The 22591-nt window shown below is 48.0% G+C and overlaps 1 protein-coding gene across 3 annotated transcripts in view; it reads right to left on the bottom strand.

The window, feature by feature from the left end:
* The window catches only part of Carmil1 (capping protein regulator and myosin 1 linker 1), a 269047-nt gene extending 246854 nt beyond the window's left edge, over positions 1-22193 (bottom strand). For 2 of the 3 annotated variants that reach the window (XM_055614493.1, XM_055614492.1), the window contains exons 1-2: positions 21670-22192; positions 17603-17700 (exon numbers count right to left, since the gene is read on the bottom strand). In XM_055614493.1, the coding sequence (XP_055470468.1) occupies positions 17603-17700; positions 21670-21709 (138 nt within the window). In that variant the 5' untranslated portion in view covers positions 21710-22192. Of the gene's footprint in view, positions 1-17602; positions 17701-21669 lie in introns of all 3 variants that reach the window. The other variant, XR_008720958.1, reaches the window with a different exon arrangement.
* Positions 22194-22591: the final 398 nt, after the last annotated feature.

Here is a 22591-nt window from a genome sequence, read left to right on the forward strand (position 1 = left end):
AGAAAGAAAGAAAGAAAGAAAGAAAGAAAGAAAGAAAGAAAGAAAGAAAAACAATCCCTAGCAAAATATGGTGGCTCATAATCTGTAATGCCAGCACACAGGAGACTGAAGGTGGAGAATTAATGTTACTTTCCGACAGCCTGGGATATTCAGTGAGTTCAAGCCTAGCCTGGGCTACATTCCAAACAAGAAAAATAACAAACTCTAAAGACAACTGTGGAGACTTCAGGATAGAGAACTACAGGCTGCCTCTGTGTGGGCTGTCTAAGGACAGAAACAGACTGTATCCCCAAACAAAAAGGAGAAAACGAGCTTCAGAAGTTCGAGAAGCAAAGGATCCAGGCAAAGAAACAATGCAAAACTCAGAGAAGCACTAGATACAGCCCTGGCCTCCCAGCACCCAGCAGGGCCCAGACCTAAAAGCAGCTTCCAAAGGTTTATGTGAGCAGGGTCTTGAGTCTTCATGACTGGGCTGCTCAACAAGGAGACTTCCCTACTCCAAAAAGCAGAAGAGCTGTCTCAAGCAACACATTTGCATGAGCAGAGAAACACACACACACACACATACACACACACACACACACACACACGGAATGGGTGACAGACATCACAGACACCTATTTGACCAGCCTGGCAACACCTCAAACTGTAGTGAGCATCCCAGTTACCCAAACACCTGGTTAAAGCAGAATGCCAGCCAGGCATGGTGGCACATGCCAATCCCCCGAGTACTTGGGAGGCTCAGGAAGGAGGATCATGAGTTTGAGACCAGCCTCAGCTATATAACTAGTTCCAGGCAAGCTAGGGCTACAGAGTCACTGTCTCAAAAAAACAGAACAAAGGGTTGAAGAATGCCAGCGGCTAGGTGGTGAGATGGTGGGGGAGGCTGCAAGAGAAAAGGAAAACCAGAAACAAGCAAACAGTGAGAGCCCAGACGCCTGCAGGTCAAGAATTCTATGTGTCAGGAACCCTCCTAGCATAGCTACAACACAAAACTAGAAGAGCAAATAGTGCCACACAATGCAACTGTCCTTTTACACTGTTAATTACAGTTATTACATACTTGTGTGTGTGGTGTACATAAAAGCCATAGTATTTGTGCAGACGTCAGACAACAACTTTTGGAAGCCAGTATTCTCTTCCCTTCCATTATGTTGAGTCTTAGCCATAGAACAAATGTCATCAGGGTTGGTAGCAGATACCTGCTTAGCCATTTTGTTGCCACCCCACCCCCCATAAAATAGTCTTCGGCCAGGCATGATATACTCTCCTTCAATCCTAGTACTTGGCAGAGAGGCACAGATGGATCTCTGAGTTCAAGACAGGCCTAACATCTATATACACATATATCTAGTTAGGTATATAGATTAAGCTGGGCTGGGCTAAAGTGAGGCCCTGTTTGAAAAACCAGACAAACCTCATCGTAATCTTAATCTGTAGAATAATCTTAACTGAAATCTGAGAGGGAGGAAGCAACTGGAAGGAGGCACCAGCCCCAGGCATCTGATGCTAGAAAAGCAAACCCTTCATGCAGGCCACTGCCAGTGACTGAATATTTAACAATGCTACTAAGTAACTTGAAAGCAAAAGAAGAGTTTGTGCTGGTTTCCTAACACCTTTCTGGTGGAGTAAAAAGAAGATGAGAAGTGACTGAAAATGTGTACAACGCTGTCTTCAGAAACATGCTTCTCAATAAAGTTCTTTAACCTTTCCTTAAAAAAAAAAAAAAAGATTTCTCAGTCAGGCATGGGGTTTCACACCTGTAATTCCCAACAACTGGGAGGCAAGCCAGGGGAAAAACAAAACAAAGCAAAAATATATATGGATATATATCAGGATTGTGCCCATCATAATCCCAACACTTGGGAGGTGGAGGCAAGAGTTAAAGGGTCACCCTCAGATACAAAGCAAATCTGGGTACAGCACGACCTGTGTGATAAACTGTCTCAAAACAATAACAAAGAGTGTTTCCAAAAGTAACACATTTAGGCCTAGGGAGAAGGCTCAGCAGGTAAAAACGCTAGCTACCCAAGCATTCAGACCAGAGTTTAAATCCCAGTGCCTACATACATTAAAAAGCTGGGCATGGCCGCACACACCTGTAACTACCCCACATACACACTTGACAGGCAGGGTTGAGACAGAAGAATTGCCAGGGCTGGCATGCACCAAGCTCAGTGAGAGACCCTAAGTGAAGATAATGGAGTAGAGCATCACGCAGAACATTCAGATCCCACCTCTGCAACTGTTTTATAAGGTGTGCCACACCTGCACACACCTGTGAACAGACACCAAGCCCACTTAAAAAATAAAAATGAAACACTTCCCTTTTGAGAGGAACAAGGTGTAAAAAATCACCCAGACCATTCCTGGAGCCAGCCGGTCCTGGCTTAAAATAGCCCTGTGCAGACTGAGTGGCAGCAAGTATCTTGCAGCCAGCCAGGAGGGATGCAAGGACGAGAGTCTCCTTCTGAAATATTTATATAAAATACACCGGAGTCGTCTGCGGTGGTGGCTACACAGATTCTCATTATAGAAGCATTCTGCCTGATTTAGAACAAAAGCAACTAAAATGCCCAGTGGCCAGCACTGTGGGTTAGACACACTTAAGATATTTTATATGCAATGTGTCTTTTTAACTTTCAAAATGTATGGCAGAGTGGGTTCCCTGGTTACACTTACTTTACAGATGGAGAGTAAGTTGAAGAGAGCTTGGAGCAGCGGTTCCCAACCCCCTGCACAGGGGTCGCCTAAGGTCATGGGAAAATACAGATATTCACATTACAGCTCACAACAGTAGCAAAATTACAGTTACGAAGAGGCAACAAGAATAATTTTATGGGGAGGAGCAGCCCTGCTAGGCCACAGAGGAGGACTTTGCAGCCAGTCCTGAAGATACCTGATAAAACCGGGTCAGAACAAAGGGCAGGAGGTCCTCCCCTATCAGTGGACTTGGAAACGGGCAGGGAGGAGATGAGGGAGGGAGGGTGGGATTGGGAGGGAATGAGGGAACGGGACACAGCTGGGATACAGAGTTAATAAAATGTAACTAATAATAAAAATTAAAAAAAAAAACACTTTGGGCAGAGTGCAGAGAATCATTAGAAAGAAGAGGGAGTTAGTAACATCTTGAGAGGACAGGAGCTCCATAAGGACCAAATATATCTGGGCCCAGGGGTCTTTTCTGAGACTGATTCTCCAACCAGGGACCATGCATGGATATAACCTAGAACCCTTGCTCAGACGTAGCCCATGGCAGCTTAGCATCCAAGTGGGTTTTCCCTAGTAAGGGGAACAGGGGCTGTCTCTGATATGAACTCAGTGGCTGGCTCTTTGCCTCCCCACCCCCAAGGGAGGAGCAGCCTTGATAGGCCACAGAGGAGGACATTGCAGACACTCCTGAAGAGACCTGATAAACTAAGGTCAGATGGAAGGGGAGGAGGACCTCCCCTATCAGTGGACTTAGAGAGAGGCAGGAGGAGATGAGGGAGAGAGGGAGGATGGGATTGGGAGGGAATGAAGGAGGGGGCTACAGCTGGGATACAAAGTAAATAAACTGTAATTAATATAAAAATAAAAATTTAATAAAAACCACTTTTATTTTTAAAAAAAGAATAATTTTATGGTTGGGGGTCACAGCACAGGAACTGTATAAAAGGCGCACAGCATTAGGAAGGTTGAGAACCACTGCCTTAGAGCATTACTTGCCTGGGTTAAATGGGAGCAGATGGCTGTTTGGGAATGTCACCCTCAACTGACCAATCCAAAAACACAGAAGAAGCCACGGGAGAAATGAAGGCGCAAACTGAAGACACAGATGCAGCGGCCCGCTGTCCAGAGCCTAAGTCACGGCTGCGGCATCCCCCCGGAACAGTAAGCAGAGGCCCCCACGATGACTGGGGCGACTCCCGGAGAGCATGGCACACGGTACTACAGCCCCGCCCTGCAGACAGCCTGCATGTGTCAGGCAGGACAGGTGCCTCTTGCATTCCGTCTCTGTGGCAAGAACACCCCATGGTGCAGGGCTGAGAAAACCCTGAGCAGCAGGTGCTAGGAGGTCTCACCTTTGGCCCTCAGTTTGCTAACCAGCAAGGCTAGGCGGGGAAAGCTAAACCAAGCTAGCCAAGCCTAGAAGACATGGAGCTGGGAGAGATGGGTAAGCCTGTCAGTCATGTCAGGACTCCAAAGCTGAGGCAGGAAGACCTCAAGTTTCAGGCCAGCCTGGGCTACATAGTGAGTTCAAGCAAGGTGAGCACAGGCTACACAGTGAGACCTTGTCTCAAAATAAAATAGAAATGGTTAAACATTTGAAGCCTGACACTTTGGCTGGAATGTGAGACTGAGGATACCCAGTACCCCAAAAAAAAGCTAAAAAGTACAGGAAGAGAAAAACTCAACAGTGGAGCTTTGATGGCTCTGGACATAGACACTGTAGATACAGTAAAACAGAGGGCCACAGAGTAATCAACAACAAGCTTTTTACGTCTATATACATACACACATACACACACACACACACACACACACACACGCACACACACACCCTGGACGTGGAGGAAGTAAAAGCTCTGATAAGAAGCAGGGTCTGAGAGCTGGCAGAGGCAACCGGTGCATCTCTGCAAGCAGTGAGGGCTGTGGTTCTCACACACGGGGTGCCTCCTCCTCAGGAGCCTACAGGCTTGGTGCCTCCCAGACCTGCATCATGGATGCTGTTCCAGGGATTCAGGCAGACTCTGCTGGAACTGGAAGAAAGAGGGTGCCAGGCTCAACTGTCCAAGGCGTCGTCAAACAAAAGACAGAGTGGGCTCTCTCCAGGCCGCATCTCTGATGGAAGATAAAACCCTGAGAGGGCCTACAAGATAACTGACTCTGGACAGACGCGTTCAGGAAGACAAAGAGTGTTCTCTGGCAACAGGCTTCTCTGGTGTGAGACACCATAGAGTGGTGACTAGACCCCACACATCGTGTAGGCTAGATAAACCCTCTTCTAATGTATATTTATTGTGTTGGTTCCATTCCTCTAGAGGACCCTGACTTACACACCCTGGGAATGGAAAGAGCACTGTGTGCTTATGTTTTGGGTAGTACGAGGGGTGGAAACTGAGGCCTCTCACATGGTAGGCAACACCCTACTACTGAGCCACACTGCCAGTCAGTCCCTCAAGGGAGATTCTAGACAAGAGCTCTCCGTCTGGACTGCATCCCAACTCCTACCTGCTAGTCTTGAAAGGAAAGCCATTGCTACGAAGTGCCACACCCAGTGGTGATCTTGAAGAGTAGCCAGACTGGACCACAACAGCTTCAGTAAGGAAAAGTTCATGAGCACGAGGACCATCTATCCAAAACCCAAGGAGACAGGAAGAAAGGTCAGAAGGTAGAGAAGGTAAGTAAGACAGGATCATCGGATTTCAGAGACCGTTGCTATGCCAGTGAACGATGGGGAGACGCCCGTTGCCCTTCATCTTTATGATCTATTGTGTTTAAGACTTTGATCTAACCCTGAAGGCATGAGCTCAGGACACTTACTAAATATACTTTACCTATGCTGAAGGCACCACGTACCTTATCATACAAGTTCATTCACTATCATTTACTGGAGCGTTCACAGACAACAAAGTTCCACCACAAGAGCAAAGGTCTAAGCCATATAATGCAGCTCACTCCTCTACAGCATACAGCCTAAGAAAAAGCTGCAGCACCGAAGACACTGAATCCCAAGAGCTGTGACTACAGACCCACATCTGAGGGCATGAAGATCCCCCATAGCATCCTCCATCCCTGATAGTTTATGGAATAAATATGTATGTATGCATGTATGTATGTATGTATGTATGTATGTATGTATGTATTAACAAAAATAAAATTGGCGAGGCAGAATTCTGCTCTATTGAGATTTTCTATATAATAATCAGGTAGAAAATACCATCCTTTAAATGCCTGTCCCCACTGCAATCCTCTTCCAGAAATTTCCCCAAGAAAAACGAGGCTGTGTGCACTTACAAGGCCAGATATTGGAGACAAGTAGAAAATCTAATAGGGACATGGTTACACTATAACATAGCCCTGCAGAGGCCAACACAGGGCTACACAGAAATTCAAACTGATTCAGGCAAGAGTTACTGCCACAAAGCTGAGAGTCAAGGTGACATTCAGGAGACCACAACACAGCTCTGAGATTCCGTTTGTTTGCTTGCTTGTTTGTTTGTTTGGATATATCGTAGGTTATTTGGTGTTGTGGGGCATGTCTGCAGTCCCTCCGGTGGGGAGGCTGAGACAAGAGGATTGCAATCTCAAGGATAGACTAGAATACATAGTGCGTTCCAGGACATCGCAGGCTACAGAGGAAGACCTCCACCTCAAAAGTTAAGTTTTAAAAATTTAAACAGAGGCTGGGGGTTCGTTTGGCAGTGGAGGGCTTGCCTTGCATGCACAAGGCCTGAATTCCTTCCATGGAGACTAAATTGCTGTCTAAATCAGGTCGCTTCCACACAAATCCAAATTTTTTACTAATTTCTTTTTTAAGTATGATTTCCTGAAGGAGGGAGTGATTTCAGGGTGTGTGTGTGTGTGTGTGTGTGTGTGTCACACACATGTGTCCATCCACCTGGGTTTGTTTTTTTTTTTTTTTGTTTTGTTTTTTTTTTTTTGAGACAAAATCTCTTGTCCCAGAACTCACCAAACAGGCTATGCTAGCTAGCCAGTAAGCCTTGGGGAATCCCAGCCTCCTGCCCAGTGCTGGCATTATGAAGAGCTCTAAGGACCCAACTCACACTCTCATGCTTCCAAGTCAAGCACTTCACTGACTGAGTTATCTCCCCAGCTTAGGTTTTTGTTTGTTTGTTTTATTCTGTTGGTTTGGTTTTCTGTTTGTTTGTTGTTTGTAGTTTGGTTGGTTTGCCTCACTTCCTAGCCCTGGCTGACCTGAAACTGTTACATAGACTAGCCTTGAACTCAGAGAGAGACCTGCCTGCCTACACCTCCTGAGTACTGAGATTAAAGGCCATGTATGCACATTCCCCAGCCTGTTTTTGTGACAGGGTCTGTAGCCAACTTACACTGCACTCCATTTTGCTGCTATAATCCCTGTAAACCCCATGTAAATTCTCAAATTCTACTAACAAACAAGAGCATTTTAGAAAGAGGGCTTTTGAGTTAAGCCTGAGGTATACAAGAAATTGTCGCCAAGAAATTAATAATAATAATAATAATAAAGATCTAGGTTCTAGAAACATAGCAACATGGCTCTGTTGGTAGAATGCTTACAGGTAGCTTGTCCAAAGCCCTGAGTTCTCTCTCCAGCACTGTAAACTCAGGGTAGTGGCATATTACTGTAACCCCAGCACTGGGGAGGTAGAGGCAGGAGGGTCAGAAGTTCAAAGTCATCTTCAGCTACATAGTGAGCTGCAGGATAGCCTGGACTACAGAAAACCCTTAATCAAAAAAATTAAATAAGCTCTTCCGGTTCCAGACACGGCAGGAGCCACAGGTTAGCTTGCAAACACCACCAAGTCCAAGAACCAGTCCCGAAAATGGCACAGAAATGGTATCAAGAAACGCCGGTCACAAAGATATGAATCTCCTAAGGGGGTGGACCCCAAGTTCCTGAGGAACATGCGCGTTGCCAGGAAGCACATCAGGAAAGGCCTGAAGAAGATGCAGGCAAACAATAAGTGCGCGAGCGGAGGCCATCAAGACCCTTGTGAAGCCCAAGATGCCAAAGGGCCCAGCTGCACACTCAGCATCTGGCTTTCATCGCTCACCTCAAACTTAGGAAGTGGATTCGAAGCCACATGGCCAAGGGTCACAGGCTCTGCCAACCAAAACCCAAGGTTCAAACCAAGGCAGAGGCCACAGCTCCAGCTAAGGCCAAGGCTTCAGCTCCAGGTCAAGCTCCCAAAGGTGCCCGGGCCCCTGTGAAGGCCCCGTAGGAAAGGCTGCTGCTAATGTGAAGACAGACGGACTGGTGTGACATGCCCACTTACACAGTATTTACAGATGACCAGTGTCCTATGCTGTTTTTACAAATAAACCCGAGGCAAGCTCTGTTAAAAATAAATAAATAAATAAAAAATAAGATTTTTTTTTTTTTTTTTTTTTAATAAAAGGTCAAGCTTGGTTCCAACTGTAATCCCTGCACTTCAAAGGCTGGGGCAGGAGGATTGAGGCCAGCCTGGGTTACACTGAATTCCAAACCAGCCTTAGTTACAGAAAGAGACCCCCAACTCAAAAAAAAAAAAAAAAAAAAAAAAAAAAAAAAAAAAAAAAAAAAAAAACCTGTTGTTTCAGATTTCAGATTCCAATTTACTTGAACAATAGATGTGAACAGTGTTTCCAAGGAATGGAAACTTGAGGTAAACTCTCATAATGTCTTTTTGTTTCTCTGTAACTATTCAATAAACTCTAAGAGGGAGTTCTACTATTCATTCCATATTTTGGTGAGTTTTCTTGGCCCCTGGCTTAATACAATGCCCCTTTTATAGCCCTCAGCTCCTGGCTCCTCAGCTGCCCTCCTCCTGGTTATATTATGCCAGTTCCCAGGGAGGCCGAATCCCAGAAGCTGGAAAAACAGTATCTACGTAACAATGAAAAGTTACACCAAGACGGGTGTGTGTCCAGCAGCTTCCTTGCCCAAGGTCATTTGACTCTTGCAGGCAGTGCTAACTACAGCAGAAACTGGGCCACTGCAAACCCAGGTAGAATGTAAATGCAGCTCAGGTACCGGTTCACCCGCGGGCAGAACTGCATCCTGGGAAAAGGTGACCGCCCCCCAATCCTACCCAGAGAGGAGAGGCAGGCTACCAGGTGGGCACTGACCACAGTTTGGGGTTCGGGGAAATTGTGAAACACTCAAACACGGCTCCTTTTCTTTTGAATTTCCCAGAACTTGTGCCAGGATCCTTGGCAGCAAGTACATGCCTCCAACACCCACCCCTGAGGATCAGTTCAATGTGGCCGCTGTTTTCTAAAGCTCGGCTTTCTAGAGCTGTGTAACTTCACCCAGGCGCTTTGAAAATCACCTGCGTGCTGAATTGTAAACGACCCTGAAAAGCTGAGACTCCCCACGGTACACAAAGAGAGCTGTTCAAATTACAGGACAACTGTCCCGCAGCTTTGCAGAGGGTCTAACTAAACCCAGGGCCAAGAGCCACGACACTCCCAAGGGCTCCCTTCAAAAGCCACTGCAGTCCGGGGACATTAGATGCAAATTTCATTCTTACATCAACTTGAACAGCAGGACTAAAACGCCAATACAATCAAGTCAACAATGTGTTCAACACCCATCTTGGTGCTTCTGCCTCCGTCCTGCTTACCCAAATCGGGCCCAGAGATCAAAAGATGGCCATCCCAAACACTGTGAAGGCAGCTGGAGTCTCCCTCCAGGCCAACCAAACAGCTTTGCCGGGCTTGGAGTGTGACCCACTAGTAGAACATTTATTTGCCCAGCATGCTCAAGGCGACTGGGGGAGGTGGAGACAGCAGTATAGCTTTACTGTTCAGAGGCTGCCTATAAACTTGCAAAACCTTCTCTTAAAACACTACTCCTTTATGAGTCCTGTGGAAAAGTATGTGGTTTGGTGGTGGTGGTTTTTGAATGTGTGGCAACCACTTGGCAACCTGACATCACTGAACTGAACAGCACAGTTTTCAGAGGGGACGTTCCTGGAAGAGAGAGGGTAGCACAGGTACTACTGTGCCAAGTTAGTAGCCGGGGGACGGGAGGGCTAGGGAGCAGGGATGGGGAAAGCATTAGGCAGGCCAGCCACAAAAACCACACGGCCAGGTGTAGGTCAGCAACTTCCATACTGGAGTGAATCACAGACTTAATACACAGCGCATTAGGCCCGCAGATGCTTGGGAAATTTATCAGAGATATTCCACGTCTGCTGGGGGGGTGGGGGAAATGCTATATAAACAGGTAGGAGTTAATATTATGAGTCAGTGACAGCACTGTCACCTAAATATTTCAGGGAAACATGTCATCCATAATGCCACCTCCCTTAACTCCCAGCAGTCAAAGGTAAGAGGCACATCTGTGAGTTGGAGGCTAGCCTGGTTGACATAGCAAATTACAGGCCAGCCAGGGCTACGTCGTGGGACCCTGTCTCAAGGAAGGAAGGAAGGAACAATGGAAGAAAAAAAGAAAAGAGCACCCTCATACTTTTCAACATTGTAAAAGCTAGAATAGAGGAAGGAGGATCATCATCAAGACTAAGGCAAAGCTAGGCTACACAGTGAGACCTTGTCACACATACATACACACACACACCCAAAAGTAACACAATTTAATTAGACTTACTTTAAGCAAACCCAATTAAGATATGTAAAAGAGCCATGGCACTACGGTTCACAACAATGATCCTAGCGCTCAGGGGCTGAGGCACGGGTCCCAAGCCTGTGGGCTGCCTGGTGAATATATAGAATCCCTATCCCCCAAAGTATAAGGGGAGGGAGGAAAGGAAGGAAAGAAGGAAGAGAAAGAAGAAAAAAGATGGTAAGAAGATATATAATTGCTAAGCCAAGTAAAACACCTGCAAGGATTTCAGGTTAACTTGTCAAATCAAAAGAACAATTTTTTTTTCTTTATTAATTACACTTTACTCACTTTGTATTCCCCCAACCGTGGTTCCCTCCCTCTTCCCATCCCAATCCCTCCCTTCCTCCACCCTCTGCCTGCATGCCCCTCCCCAAGTCCACTGATAGGGGAGGACTTCTTTTCCTTCCTTCTGATCCTAGTCAATTAGGTCTCATCAGGAGTGGCTGCATTGTCTTCCTCTGTGGCCTGGTAATGCTGCTTCCCCCTCAGGGGGAGGAAATTAAAGAGCAGGCCAATCAGTTCATGTCAGAGACAGTCCGTGTTCCTATTACAATGGAACCCACTTGGATACTGAACTGCCATGGGCTACATCTGTGCAGGGGTCTTAGGTTATCTCCATGCATAGTCCTTGGTTGGAATAGCAGTCTCAGGAAAGACCCCTGCACTCAGATTTTTTTTGGTTCTGTTGCTCTCCTGATGGAGTTCCTGTCCTCTCCAGATCTTACTATTTCCCACTTCTTTCCTAAGATTCCCTGCACTATGCCCAAAGGTTGCCCATAAGTCTCAGTATCTACATTGACAGTCTGCAGGGCAGAGATTTTCAGAGGTCCTCTGTGTCAGGCTCAAAAGAACAATTTCTAAGAGTTCAAACCAGGTCTAGCAGCACATACTGGAAGCAGATGGATCTGGGCCCAAGGTCTTTCTTGACAACATAGCAAGTTCAAGACTGGCCTGAACTAGATGAAACCCTAAGTCAAAAGAAGGGGGGGTGATAAAGGAAGAAGAGAGGGGAGAAAGTGAGAGGGGGGAAGGGAGCCTTGCTCCTAACTCCATTTCCTCCCACAACATGTGTGGAAGAACAAGACCTTTGAGAAGACCCTGTAGCCTGAATTCCAAAATCAAACAGACGACAGCCAAGCTGAGACCAGGGCTGGACCTTTGGGCTGCATCAGAGCCACCATCTATAGGAAGGCATGGCCCACTCCTTCCCTGGAGAAACTTCAGCAGGAGTTGCAAGCAAGACCTCAGCAGGGCTTTGCTCCTTCCTCAAAGTGGTTTGGAGTTTTTATTTATTTATTTGATCTTGGTGTGTTTGTTTTCATTTCAACTATCAGTCCGTTAGGAAGAAGAAAAGATCCAGAACATACCAACTGCTGCCAAAGAGCTAGAGAAACTGGATGGTTCACGTGCAGCAGGTAACATGACATAATGCCATGGCCACTCTGGGAAGGCTTGACAGCTTGTAAGAGAATATATAGTTCCCGTGCAAAGGAGCAACTATGGTCTTCAGCCTTTATCACAAGAATTATAGACAAGTGTTCACACAGAGACTGTATATGGATGGCTACATCATTCTCATTCCTAGTAACGAAAAACTGGAAATAACCAGGAGTCCATTCATTGTGAACAAATAAACTCACATTGCCATGGAACGGTCCCCAAATAAACTGTGGAACATAGGTTGCCATGGAACCGCCCACAGCAGAAAAGGGTACAGCTGATATAGAAACCTGATGTAAACTGCACTGAGAAAAGCCAACCTCAGATGGCTCATAGGGCAGATTACTGCTGTAAAGCTTCCTGGCGGCCTCACTCCATCATAAGACTGGAAGCTCTATGTAACCCGCTTGCATCGGCCTAAGCACTGGGATGTCAGACCTGGGCTATTGTGCCCAACAATAAAACATTCTCGAGATGACAGTACTATGAAAAGATTAAACACCTTAGCTGCGGGAAGATGGAAGCAAGAGAATCCCAAGTTCAAGGCCAGCCCCTCCACTCTACAGCAAGTCTGGAGGTAGCCTGGGCTACCGTGAGGATACCTGTGGGAGGACATTTGTAATTCACACAGTAGTCAGAATCAGAGCCTCAGTTATTATTACACCATTCTGCAAGACAGGGGAAGCTGGTCACAGAACGTGAGGGGAGCGCTGCGTGGTTTGTTTTAACTCTATAAATCTAGATTTGTCTAGAAGTGAAATTTTCAAGTCGGTTAGCAAACGACTGAACAAGAGTCTAAGACACACAGGGCCACTAGCTAAAAACATCTAAAGACAAAAGAGGAATCTCAGTAGAGGCGCTGGCTCCCCATTGCAACCAGAAACCCAGTTCCCACCAGGACAACATGGGCTGAAGGACTGTCCTCTCGGAGAGCGCTCAGAGTGAAGGCTCAGCTAGTCTAATCTTTAAACTTGCAGTGCTGTGGCCTGTCCCACGCCGCTGCCCCAGTTTGTAGCATTAACTTCTCTAAGCCAGCCTGGAACCCTAGTCATTTCATTCTTTAAAATGCACAGAAGTAGAGCAATGTCTCTGGGGCTGGAGAGATGGCTCAGTAGGGAGGAGTACTAGCTGTTCTTCTCAAATTCAATTCCCAGCATCCTGGCGATCTGATGCCATCTTCTAACCTCTTCAGGCACGAGCCATGCACATGGTTCACATACATATATGCAGGCAAAATACTCATACACATTAAAAGACAGTAACAATAAAAATAATTTTGAAATAAAATTTAAGAAATAAGTATATTAATGTATACTGAACAGCTGAAGTTGAGAGCAATTTGTTGTTAACACCTTGATTGCCAAATTTGTAAAAGCATGGAACTGCTTTCTCCCCTAAGACACTGTAGCCTGCTGCCTTCTAGCGTGCTAATAAGGCGCCATCAACTAAGAAATAAACTCTCTTGACCTTACTCGGGTTAATCTCTGCCCCTCAGTAGAAGCGCCAGGCACCTGGGTTTAAGATTAACATGTCTGGTCCATGACAAAAGAGACCCTTGGTTAGTGGAGCATCATGAGATGTATTAGGTGTCCGCAGTACGCCTGTCATACTAACAGTATTTAAATATGTGCACTTAATCCAAAAGCATATGAATAGCTACTGTTACAATACCAGCTTCATTCATGAAAGCAATTCACTAACGTTGTTTTAAGGTTGCTAAGCCTCCTGCTGCCCCAGAGAACAAAGTGAGGCTCATCAAGAACAGGCAGTGGAGTAAAAAAAACAAAAACAAAAAACACGGTGTTGAGAGGAGACCAGTCTGACCAGTCAATAAGAGAGCTACAAGAAATTTCCCACCTGACAGAGAGCTTTCTCTATGCTCTCTATGGCTTCCAAGCACTTGAGGTTCCCATCTGTCCAGGCTGGTCTCCACTCTTCCCCAGGCTGACTCCTCTCAGCTCCCTGACCACCACCTTAGGTTGCACCTTTTTCTGAGATGTTGCTCCCCACCCCTTCAGTGCCCCCTCCCCATCCCCATTCATTCCCTAAAAGCACAAGTCAAAGCCACAGTCTGGTTACTATAGTCACCATAGGTATTTCCCCTATACCGGTCTGACGGCTGAGATCCTATAGGGAGATTACACACACCTTGTCAGACCTTGTATCTGGAACTCAGCTGGGTCAACCAAAGCAAAGGCAGTCATTCTGATTCTTCTCAATCCCCAGTTTCTCCTGCCAGTGAAGTTAGCAGCCAAACAGCAAAGATGTTCTCCTACTGTTTGGAGCACAAGCAAAGAAACCCTCAGTGTACAGAAGGTCTGGGTTCAGATCCCTGCGCTATCATTAACTCAGTGGATGAACTGAAGCAAACCACGTCAGTCTCTCCAAATCTCAATCTGAAAATCAGGCATAGAAAAGTGTGCCTACGTCACAGGGTTGTGGTAGGAATGGAAGGTAATGCTCGAAGAACCGAGCCCAGAACCTAGCACTTGCTCAGTATTCCAGAACCGAGCCTCTCTGCTCATGAAGACAAACACCTACCCAAAGATGAATGAAAAACAGGACACTCTCAGTCAGCTGTGATGTCTCATACCTGTGAGCTCAGCACACAGAAGGCTGAAGCAGGAGGATTTCTAAGGGTTAAGAATAGCCTGGGCTACAAAGATCCCCTTGTCTTAAAGAAAGAAAGAACGAACAAAAGGGAATGGCAGGGAAAGGGGAAGGAAAGGAAGAAAAGGGGAGGGGAGGGAAGGGGAGGGGAGAGGAGAAAAAAAGAAAGAAATCTCATACAGAATGGCAAACAGGACAGACACCAGCAGCGGTAGAAGAGAAGAAACAAGATGGGAGACCACTATAGAGGGTCCTCTGAAAGGATCCACCCAACAGGGGATCAAAGCAGATGCTTAGACACAGGACCAAAATTTGGGCAGAGTGCAGGGAGTCTTATGGAAGAAAGGGGTGTGGGGATAGAGGAACATGGAGGGGATATGAGCCCCATAAGGAGAACAACAAAACTAAAAGATCTGAGCCCAGGGCATCCTGCAGAGGCTGATGCACCAACCGAGGACCATGAATGGAGAGTACCTAGAAACCCTGCTCAGATGTGGCTGACTGGCAGCCCAGTCCCCATATGGATCTCTGAGTGAGGGGAGCAGGGGCTGCCTCTATCATGAACTGGGTTGCCTGCTCTCTGATCACTCTCCCTGGGTGATGCGGCCTTGCCAGGCCAAGGAAGAAGATCCAGGCAGTCCTGATGAGACTTAACAAGCTATGGGCAGATGGCAATAGTGGAGAACTCCCCCTTTCAGTGGACTAGGGGAAGGGGATAAGATGAAGTGGGAGGGAGGGTGGGACTGGGGAAAGTTGAGGGAGGGGGCTTCAGTTGGGATATATAATGAATAAATTATGAAGAAAAATTTAAAAAAAAAGAAAACATTTTTAAAGAAAAAGTACATGGGGATGGGGAGATGGCTTAGTGGGTAAGGGTACTTACTTTGCAAACATGAAGGCCTAAGCTCAAATCCCCAACATTCACGTAAAAAGCCAGGCATGGCTATAACCCCAGTGGTGGAACATAAAGACAGAGGGACCCTGGGAGCTAGCTGGCCAACAAGCCTGGCAGAAATGGAGAGGTTCAGGTTCAGTGTGAGACTCTGTCACAAGGCAACAATGTAGAGAGCAATAGAGGAAGACACCCAATGTCTTCCTCACAGCTTCTCTGTGGAGGCATGCATGCGCACGCACGCGCACACACACGCACACACACACACTCACATGCATGCACTGCAGGAATTCAAAGAAATACACATGAAGAATTAGACTCATTGAGAACCTGCTGCAGTAGATTGGTAATTAGCTCAATTTCTCTAAACGGAAAACTCCAAAAGCCAAAACGTGGCAGCTATGCCCTGGATCTTCTTGCTCAAACTCAAAGCCTGTCACCTTAAGTAAATACCAGCCAAAAGTTCAGGCCAATCGTCTAGAAGATTTGGGGAGATGAATGAACAGAATAAACAGAAATAAAACTTCATATGGGAAGGAGAGGTATAGCTCAGTGGTAAAGCATTTTCCTGGCAGGCCCTGTGGTCAAAAGTATACATCAGGCTTTCTGCAGCTCAGTGGTAGATGGGTTCAATTTCTACCACAGGAAGGAATGGAGGGAGGGAATAAAAAAATAAATAAATAAAGTTACTTTGAACATAAAAAAGAACACATGACAGCAACATTTCTTCTCTCTGTACTACTACTTCCAAAAAGTAAAATAAAATTGGCTGAACACTTAAAGAAAACACAGTTTAAGGGATCTGATTGCTTAAAGCTGAGTTAAACAGATCAGCTGCATCAATCATTTTCGCTGTTAATAACCTGAGTCTACGGGAGCACATTTCAGAAGAGCAGGGCAAAGGTCACCTGAGCTTCCCCATCCTGATGCTGCCGCCCTATGAATGTGCGACAGAGAACTGGAAGCCATCTATCAACAGCACAGTTCTCATATGAGACAATGGCATATTCAGAGTCAGTGACCTCATAAGATTCTTAAGATAGGTATTACCAGAAAAAAAACTACACAGCCGTCTGCGGTGTCACACGCCTTCAACCCCAGCACTCAGGGAGGCAGAGGCAGGTAGATCTCTTAGCTTGAGGCCAGCCTGGTCTACAAAGCAAGTCCAGGACAGCCAAGGCTACACAGGGAAACACTGTCTAAAAAAGCCAGAAAGCCAGAAAAAAAAAAAAAAAAAAGACTGCACTTTTTCAGCCAATTTTACTGAAGAAATGGAAAATTAGAAATATTCTCTTTCAATGTCACCTGCTCCAGATTTGTTCTAAAACACTTGAGAGGGAAAAAAAATCTGTAGAAGGGAACAGATAAATTAGCCATATTGGCAAAACACTCAGAGATGTTCGAGTTAAATGACAAACTAACTGAATTCGACATAATACTCTGCTCTGATTTTGCATGTTTGCAATTTCCCACGGCAAAATGATGGAAAATATCCTGCCACGCCGCGTACAATGCTGCATGCCTACCGTCCAAGTACACAGAGGCCTGGGGCATGGGGATTGCTGCAAGGCAGAAGCCAGCCGGGCTACAGCAGCGAGACTTTCACTCAAAAACAATCAGGCAAACACACAAACTCTCCACATGCACTGGCTTTATTGGGGGTGGGAGGTAGTTTCTTCTTTAATCTTGTTAAGGTTTATTTTATCTTCTGTATATGTGTGTGTTGTGCCCGCCTAAGTGTATGCCCTGTGCATGCACAGTGCCTGCAGAGGCCAGAAGAAGGCGTTAGATCCCCTGGAACTGGAGCTACAGATGGTTGTGAGCTATCATTTGGGTGCCCAGGCTCTCTGCAAGAGTGACAAGCGCCCTTAACCACTAAGCCATCTCTCCAGGCCCTATTTTCTTTTATTTTTTGAGATGATATCTCACATAGCGGTGTTGGCTAGCCCAGAGCTCACCATATATGTAGCACAAGATGGCCACAAACTCAAGACAATCCTCCTTCCTCTGGACGGCCAGATCCCCAGGGAAGGCAACAGGTGCGCTGTTCACGCTCTCAAGTCATTAGCCCTCCGACGACTTAATACGTGTAACACTTGAGAACATTTTGTTAAACCAACAAGACAAGAATTCCTTAAAATACTCCAGAAGACTGTGTAAACAAAGTCACGCAAGCAGCCTCGGTGCCAGTTTCAACCTTCAACAAGGAAAGAGCCCAGTGAACCTAAGAAACTAGTCCTCAGCCTCCTGAAGAAAAGATCAAGCAGCAGAAGAAAGGCGGGGTGAAGTGCAGAGGGGGGAGGGGAGAAGATGCTTGGCTGACACAAAAGTGACCCGACACTCACCAGCACTTTGTTCTCCACTCGGTCTCCTTTCACTTCCAACTTCACTTTCTTCTGCACAGAGATTTTGATCTTTCTGCCAATAACATCCTTTATGCTTTCTGAAAGAAAGAAGAAGTTTCATTATATCCTTTCTTTAGCAAGGAAAAGGGGCATCAGTGCCGAGCAGGCGTTTGGAGGGGTGAGTCTAGCTGGTTTTATTGTTGGCGCTTTCCTTTCCTTTGGCTTGATTAACAAGCCTGATGGTTGTCAGGCATCAAGAGGTTTTTGTTTTGAGGCAGAGTCTGGGAACCAAATTCAAGTCCTCTAACTGCTGAGCCGCCTCTCCGGTTCCAGATATTAAAGTCTTGGCAACAGTGGGCTGTGGTGTAGCTCGGTGGTAGAGCCCTTGCCTGTTATAACCGAGGTCCTGAGATCAATCCCCACTCCCACCTCCGTTTGGCTTGATGGTTCCTGCCTGTAAGTCCCAACTCTTTGGCGGGATTGAGGCAGATGAATCAGTTCAGTCTCATAAACCAACACAAGCCTGTGTGATAAAACAAGAAAACCCTGTCTCGAATATTATTTTTCTATTTGTTTATATTTACCTATTTTTGATAGAAATTTCAACATCTGTTAGTCACCGGGATAAACCTGGAGGATTCTGGGAGATGGAAACGTCCATTCAAAGAACCAGATTGACACTGAGACCCCCTCAAATGCTATAGTCAAAGAAGGGCTCTTTCCTTTTCTGCTCATGGATGTCAAGGTCAGGGAAAAGGAGGAATTGGAAAGGAAAGATTTCAAAGTTTGGAAGAAAGAGTATGCCTTCCTGTGACTCTCATGAGCTGCCCAACCTGAACCTGTCCCAAATCAAACTCAGTGTCATCTTCACTGGCCACTATGTCAGACACCTTGCCTTTCTCCAGCTCTCTGAGAGAATTAGGTGTAAATCTCCCCCAAAATCCATTGCTGCACAGATCCTGAGCCCCATGGACGACTGCAAGAAGACCCTTCGCATCTCACCCAAAATCTACCCCTGGCCTTCTTAACCACAGGGGCCTTAGTGAACCTTGAGTGCACCTCTCCAGGCTGGAGGCAAGGTCATTTGAAGAAGAGTCCAGTGCCTGCAGGACACAGGTCTCACATTTCCTAACTCCATTTCTCAGTACATACAAAAGGGTATTCTTCAAACCCCAGCTCCCTATTCTAGGTTTTCATAGCTCTCTATTCTGTATGATAGGCATCTTGACTTTTCGGGGATTGAGCAGCCCTGTTATCTCTTTGATGGTTACCATCTAGCAAAAGCCACTAGAGATACCACTAAATGAATCTTCACCCAGCACACCACATAGATGGAGTAGACGGTGCAGACGGAGTTTTGGAACAGAAGAACTTTGAGCTGAATACTCGGGAAACGAGCCTCTCTGGGTTCCATAGTGAGGTGTCCAATATGGTCCACTAAGGTGATGAATTTTTACTCTGTACAATGTAGATGTTCTAGTTTATAAGGACTAAAGTACACTATGCTAGGCAACAGCTAGGCAGCAGGTGGAGAAAAGGTGAGAGAGGGAAAGAGAAGGCTGAAAAAGAGACTGCGGCTCAAGGAGGCAGAATTAGGAGAGGGTGCCTGTGGGGGGACTGGGCACTGACTGGGAGCTCGCTGTCCAGCTACTCTCCTCAGAACCCAAAGCAACAAGTATTACCCCACTAAGAGGCTTGTGGGAAGTGGGGCCACTGAAACTCGCTTATTACATGCACATAAAAGGAAAGAAAGGTCACAACCCCCAAGATAAAAGCAGCTTCTGGGTGGTGATAAGGGGCATATGATAAATATTCTTGTTCTCTCTCTCTCTCTCTCTCTCTCTCTCTGAGACAGGGTCTCTCTGTGTAGTCTTGACTAGCCTGGAACTCATTGTATAGACCAAGCTGGCCTTAAGCTCACAGATATTCACTTGCTTCTGTCTTTCCTGTGCTAGGATTAAAAGTGTGGGCCACTCTCTCTCTCTCTCTCTCTCTCATCTCTCTCTCTCTCTCTCTCTCTCTCTCTCTCTCTGTCCTTCATTTAAAACAGTTCCACAATAGCCAAGAAGTGCTCACACATGTAAACTGGCATTCCGGAGACTGAGGCAGGAGGGAGAGTGAGACTAGTTTAAGGCCAGAATCGACTACATAGTGCGTTGGTAACCATCCAGGGCTACAAGACTCCCTAGCTTAAAAAAAAAAAAAATCTTAATCAGAAAGATACATTATACACAGCTTACACACCTTAAAAGAGAGAGAAGTTTAGGAGAATACAGTGAGACCTTTGCAGTCCGCCTTTTTGAAATGATCAGCAGAACTCTTGTGAGCTCCTGAAACTAGACCCAACCTGCAAGTACCCCCACCACAGCCTAACTGGACCACGTAAAGGCCTAGAACAAAACGCTATCAGGCAAATCACAGAAGGTAGAGAGATACACCAAATGGTTTAGCCAGAGAAAGGTCCTGCTGGCCACTGCCCTTCCAAAATCACCAGTACACGATTCTGAATAAACACAAAACTTCCTTTCAAAAGAAGGGTCAAATTCTCCCTTTAAGCATACTAGAGTGAGGAGAACCACTGACAGACAGCAGAGCCTTTTTTACTTCAGCGTTCACACCTTATCTTTAGTCTAAATCGCCTGAACTTCGGGTCCCAGGACAATACTACACAATTTTCTAAAAATCGACTACCCTCGGAGACATCTTTGGAGCCTCCAGGGCCGGTTTCCGGTTCTCCTGTTCGGGCAGGGTATTGGAAACACCCAGAACCGGATGGGCCACTCACTCACTGATGTCTCAGAGAGACTTTGAGGGTTGAGGAGAGGGCCTGGGACAAAATAGGGGGTGTGCAAGAATACCTCACTCAGATGTTTTGTTGTGGTGGTGGCGGCGCCGTGTTTTCAATTCCACAAAAGCAGGGCTCCATACAAAACCAGCCACAGCTTCTTCCCGCCAAGTTTCACCTGCAGAGTGAGCAGTTTTGCGGGAGGGGGGGGGCGGAGGAGAGGAGGCACCAAGTCCTCTCAGGTATCAACTCTGCAAAGCACCGCAGAGGGGCAAATTCCAGACTGACGCTGAACCGGCGGTGAGAACTTTCCCTCCTGGTCGGCACCCAGCGAACATCTGGGCGCCTAATGTGCCCAGTACGGTATCGCGAGGAATACTGGTCACTAGGGCTACAAGCATGTCGGTGCAGTCACGTTCACCTTAGTGCAAGCCAAAACCTACTCCACACGAGAATGAGCGCGGGTTCCCAGCACTCCCGGCCCATCTGCCTTCTGCCATTTATCCTTTCCAGATAAAACTAAGCCCCAAGATTTAAATTCCAGTCAATGCTCTCTCCACCCTCCCTCCGCTCCAAAAGAGGGCACCCCATCCCCCGCCCAACAACGGCCTCTAGCAACTGGTCACCCGGCACAGGGTACCACACACGTGTTCCCGAAGAGACTGAGGGTGGTCAGTAGATTAATCATGATATCATTAACTCTGTTTCCTGACACGCAGGAGGCGTCAGCCGGGTAACCCTCTCGCTTCCAGATCAATTCCCCAATGCCACGCCTTGCCAGGCCGGGTCCCGACGCTGTGCGGGCGCCTCCATCCCTGAGGCCGTCACCGACAGGGGCAGCCCCAGACGGGAATTTCCTGGAGGGTGCCTGCAGCAGCCCGAGGGGACCTACGACGCTGTCGCCAGGCATCCCCCTGCTAGGCTTTCCCGGACTTTCCAGAGTTTGAGGCCGCGGGGTTGGCGGCTGGAAGGGACGCCCCTCCAGCTCCGTCTTCCGCCAACCTGACCCACCTGGTGGGGCAGGGCAGGGCGATCCCCGTGGAGCCCTCCAAGGGCTCCCGATCCCTCCCCACGCCCTCCCCTCTCTGCACCAAGCTCCCGCGGCCACCAGGCCGGCAAACTTCTGGGAGCCCCCACCCCCCGCCCCCCGCTCCGGCGACCCTACCCCACATCGCTCGCGCACGAGGGCGCCGGACTCTGCGGGAGGACGGAGGTGGAGAGGGACGCGGAGAGGAGGTGTGCGCAGAGGAAAATGGCCAGTCGGCCACCGCGCCAGGCTTACCCATTAACTCCCGGGGGACATCGGAGCTCTCGTCGGTCATGGTTGCCCACTGGGCGCGGGGAGATCCCGGGTCCCACTCTGAGTCTCGGCCCCGCGCCCCTTCCTCAGACCCTTTAATGTTTTCGCCAGGAAACCGCAGCTTGCAAGGAGAGAGTGGGCCGGAGCAGCGGGGCGTTGATCCAAGGTTGCCGCGCGCCCGCAGTACCAAAAAGAAAAAAAAAAAAAATCCTCAGAGTTGCAAATCTGAGCTGGCTCTGCGGCCGCCTCTACATGCCGCCGGCTGGGCTCGGAGCTCCGGGGACCGAACGCAAGGCGGCTGCAGCACCGGCTCCTCCCGGGCGGGCGCCGCGCAGCCCGGCTTCTGCGCCGCACCTTGGGCGTAGGTGAAGCGGAAGGCGAGGGCTGGGCCGCCCGGCTGGTCTCCGGCCTCCTGCGGGCTGGGCTGGGCAGGGGCGGGCCGGCCCTGCTCTCCTCCTTCCCCTTCTCCCGCTCCTCCTCTCCTTCACCCTCTCCTGCTCCTCCTCCTGGTCCCCCTGCGTCTCCTCCCCGCCTCGCGAGAGCGGCCTCCGCATGGGTCCCCGGCCGGCCTCCGGGCCTGGGCGCACGGTGCCCGGCGCGGGGCACAGCCCGGGGACCGACGCGGCGCTCGGCTGCGGTGGCTGCTGTCTTGACTGCTGCGGCGGCCCCGTGCTCGGCGCCCCTCCTCGCAGCCTCGCTCCAGCGCAGCAGGCGCTTGCGTCTGGAGGGAGGTCGACAGAACCGTAGAGAGAGCCCGAGAGCCATCTGCTGGCTGCCAGCGAGCAGGGTCGGGGCTGCGCGGGGCCCTGTTCCCAAATCCGGAGGAGCCAATGGATCGTGAGGCCGGTGACTGCGGAGCCCGGCGGATGCTGCAGAGCACCCTGTACGGGAAGCTGGTGCTGTC

The sequence above is a fragment of the Psammomys obesus genome, unplaced genomic scaffold (assembly GCF_907164565.1).
Source record: "Psammomys obesus unplaced genomic scaffold, mPsaObe1.curated_primary_1811, whole genome shotgun sequence".
NCBI lineage: Eukaryota > Metazoa > Chordata > Mammalia > Rodentia > Muridae > Psammomys > Psammomys obesus.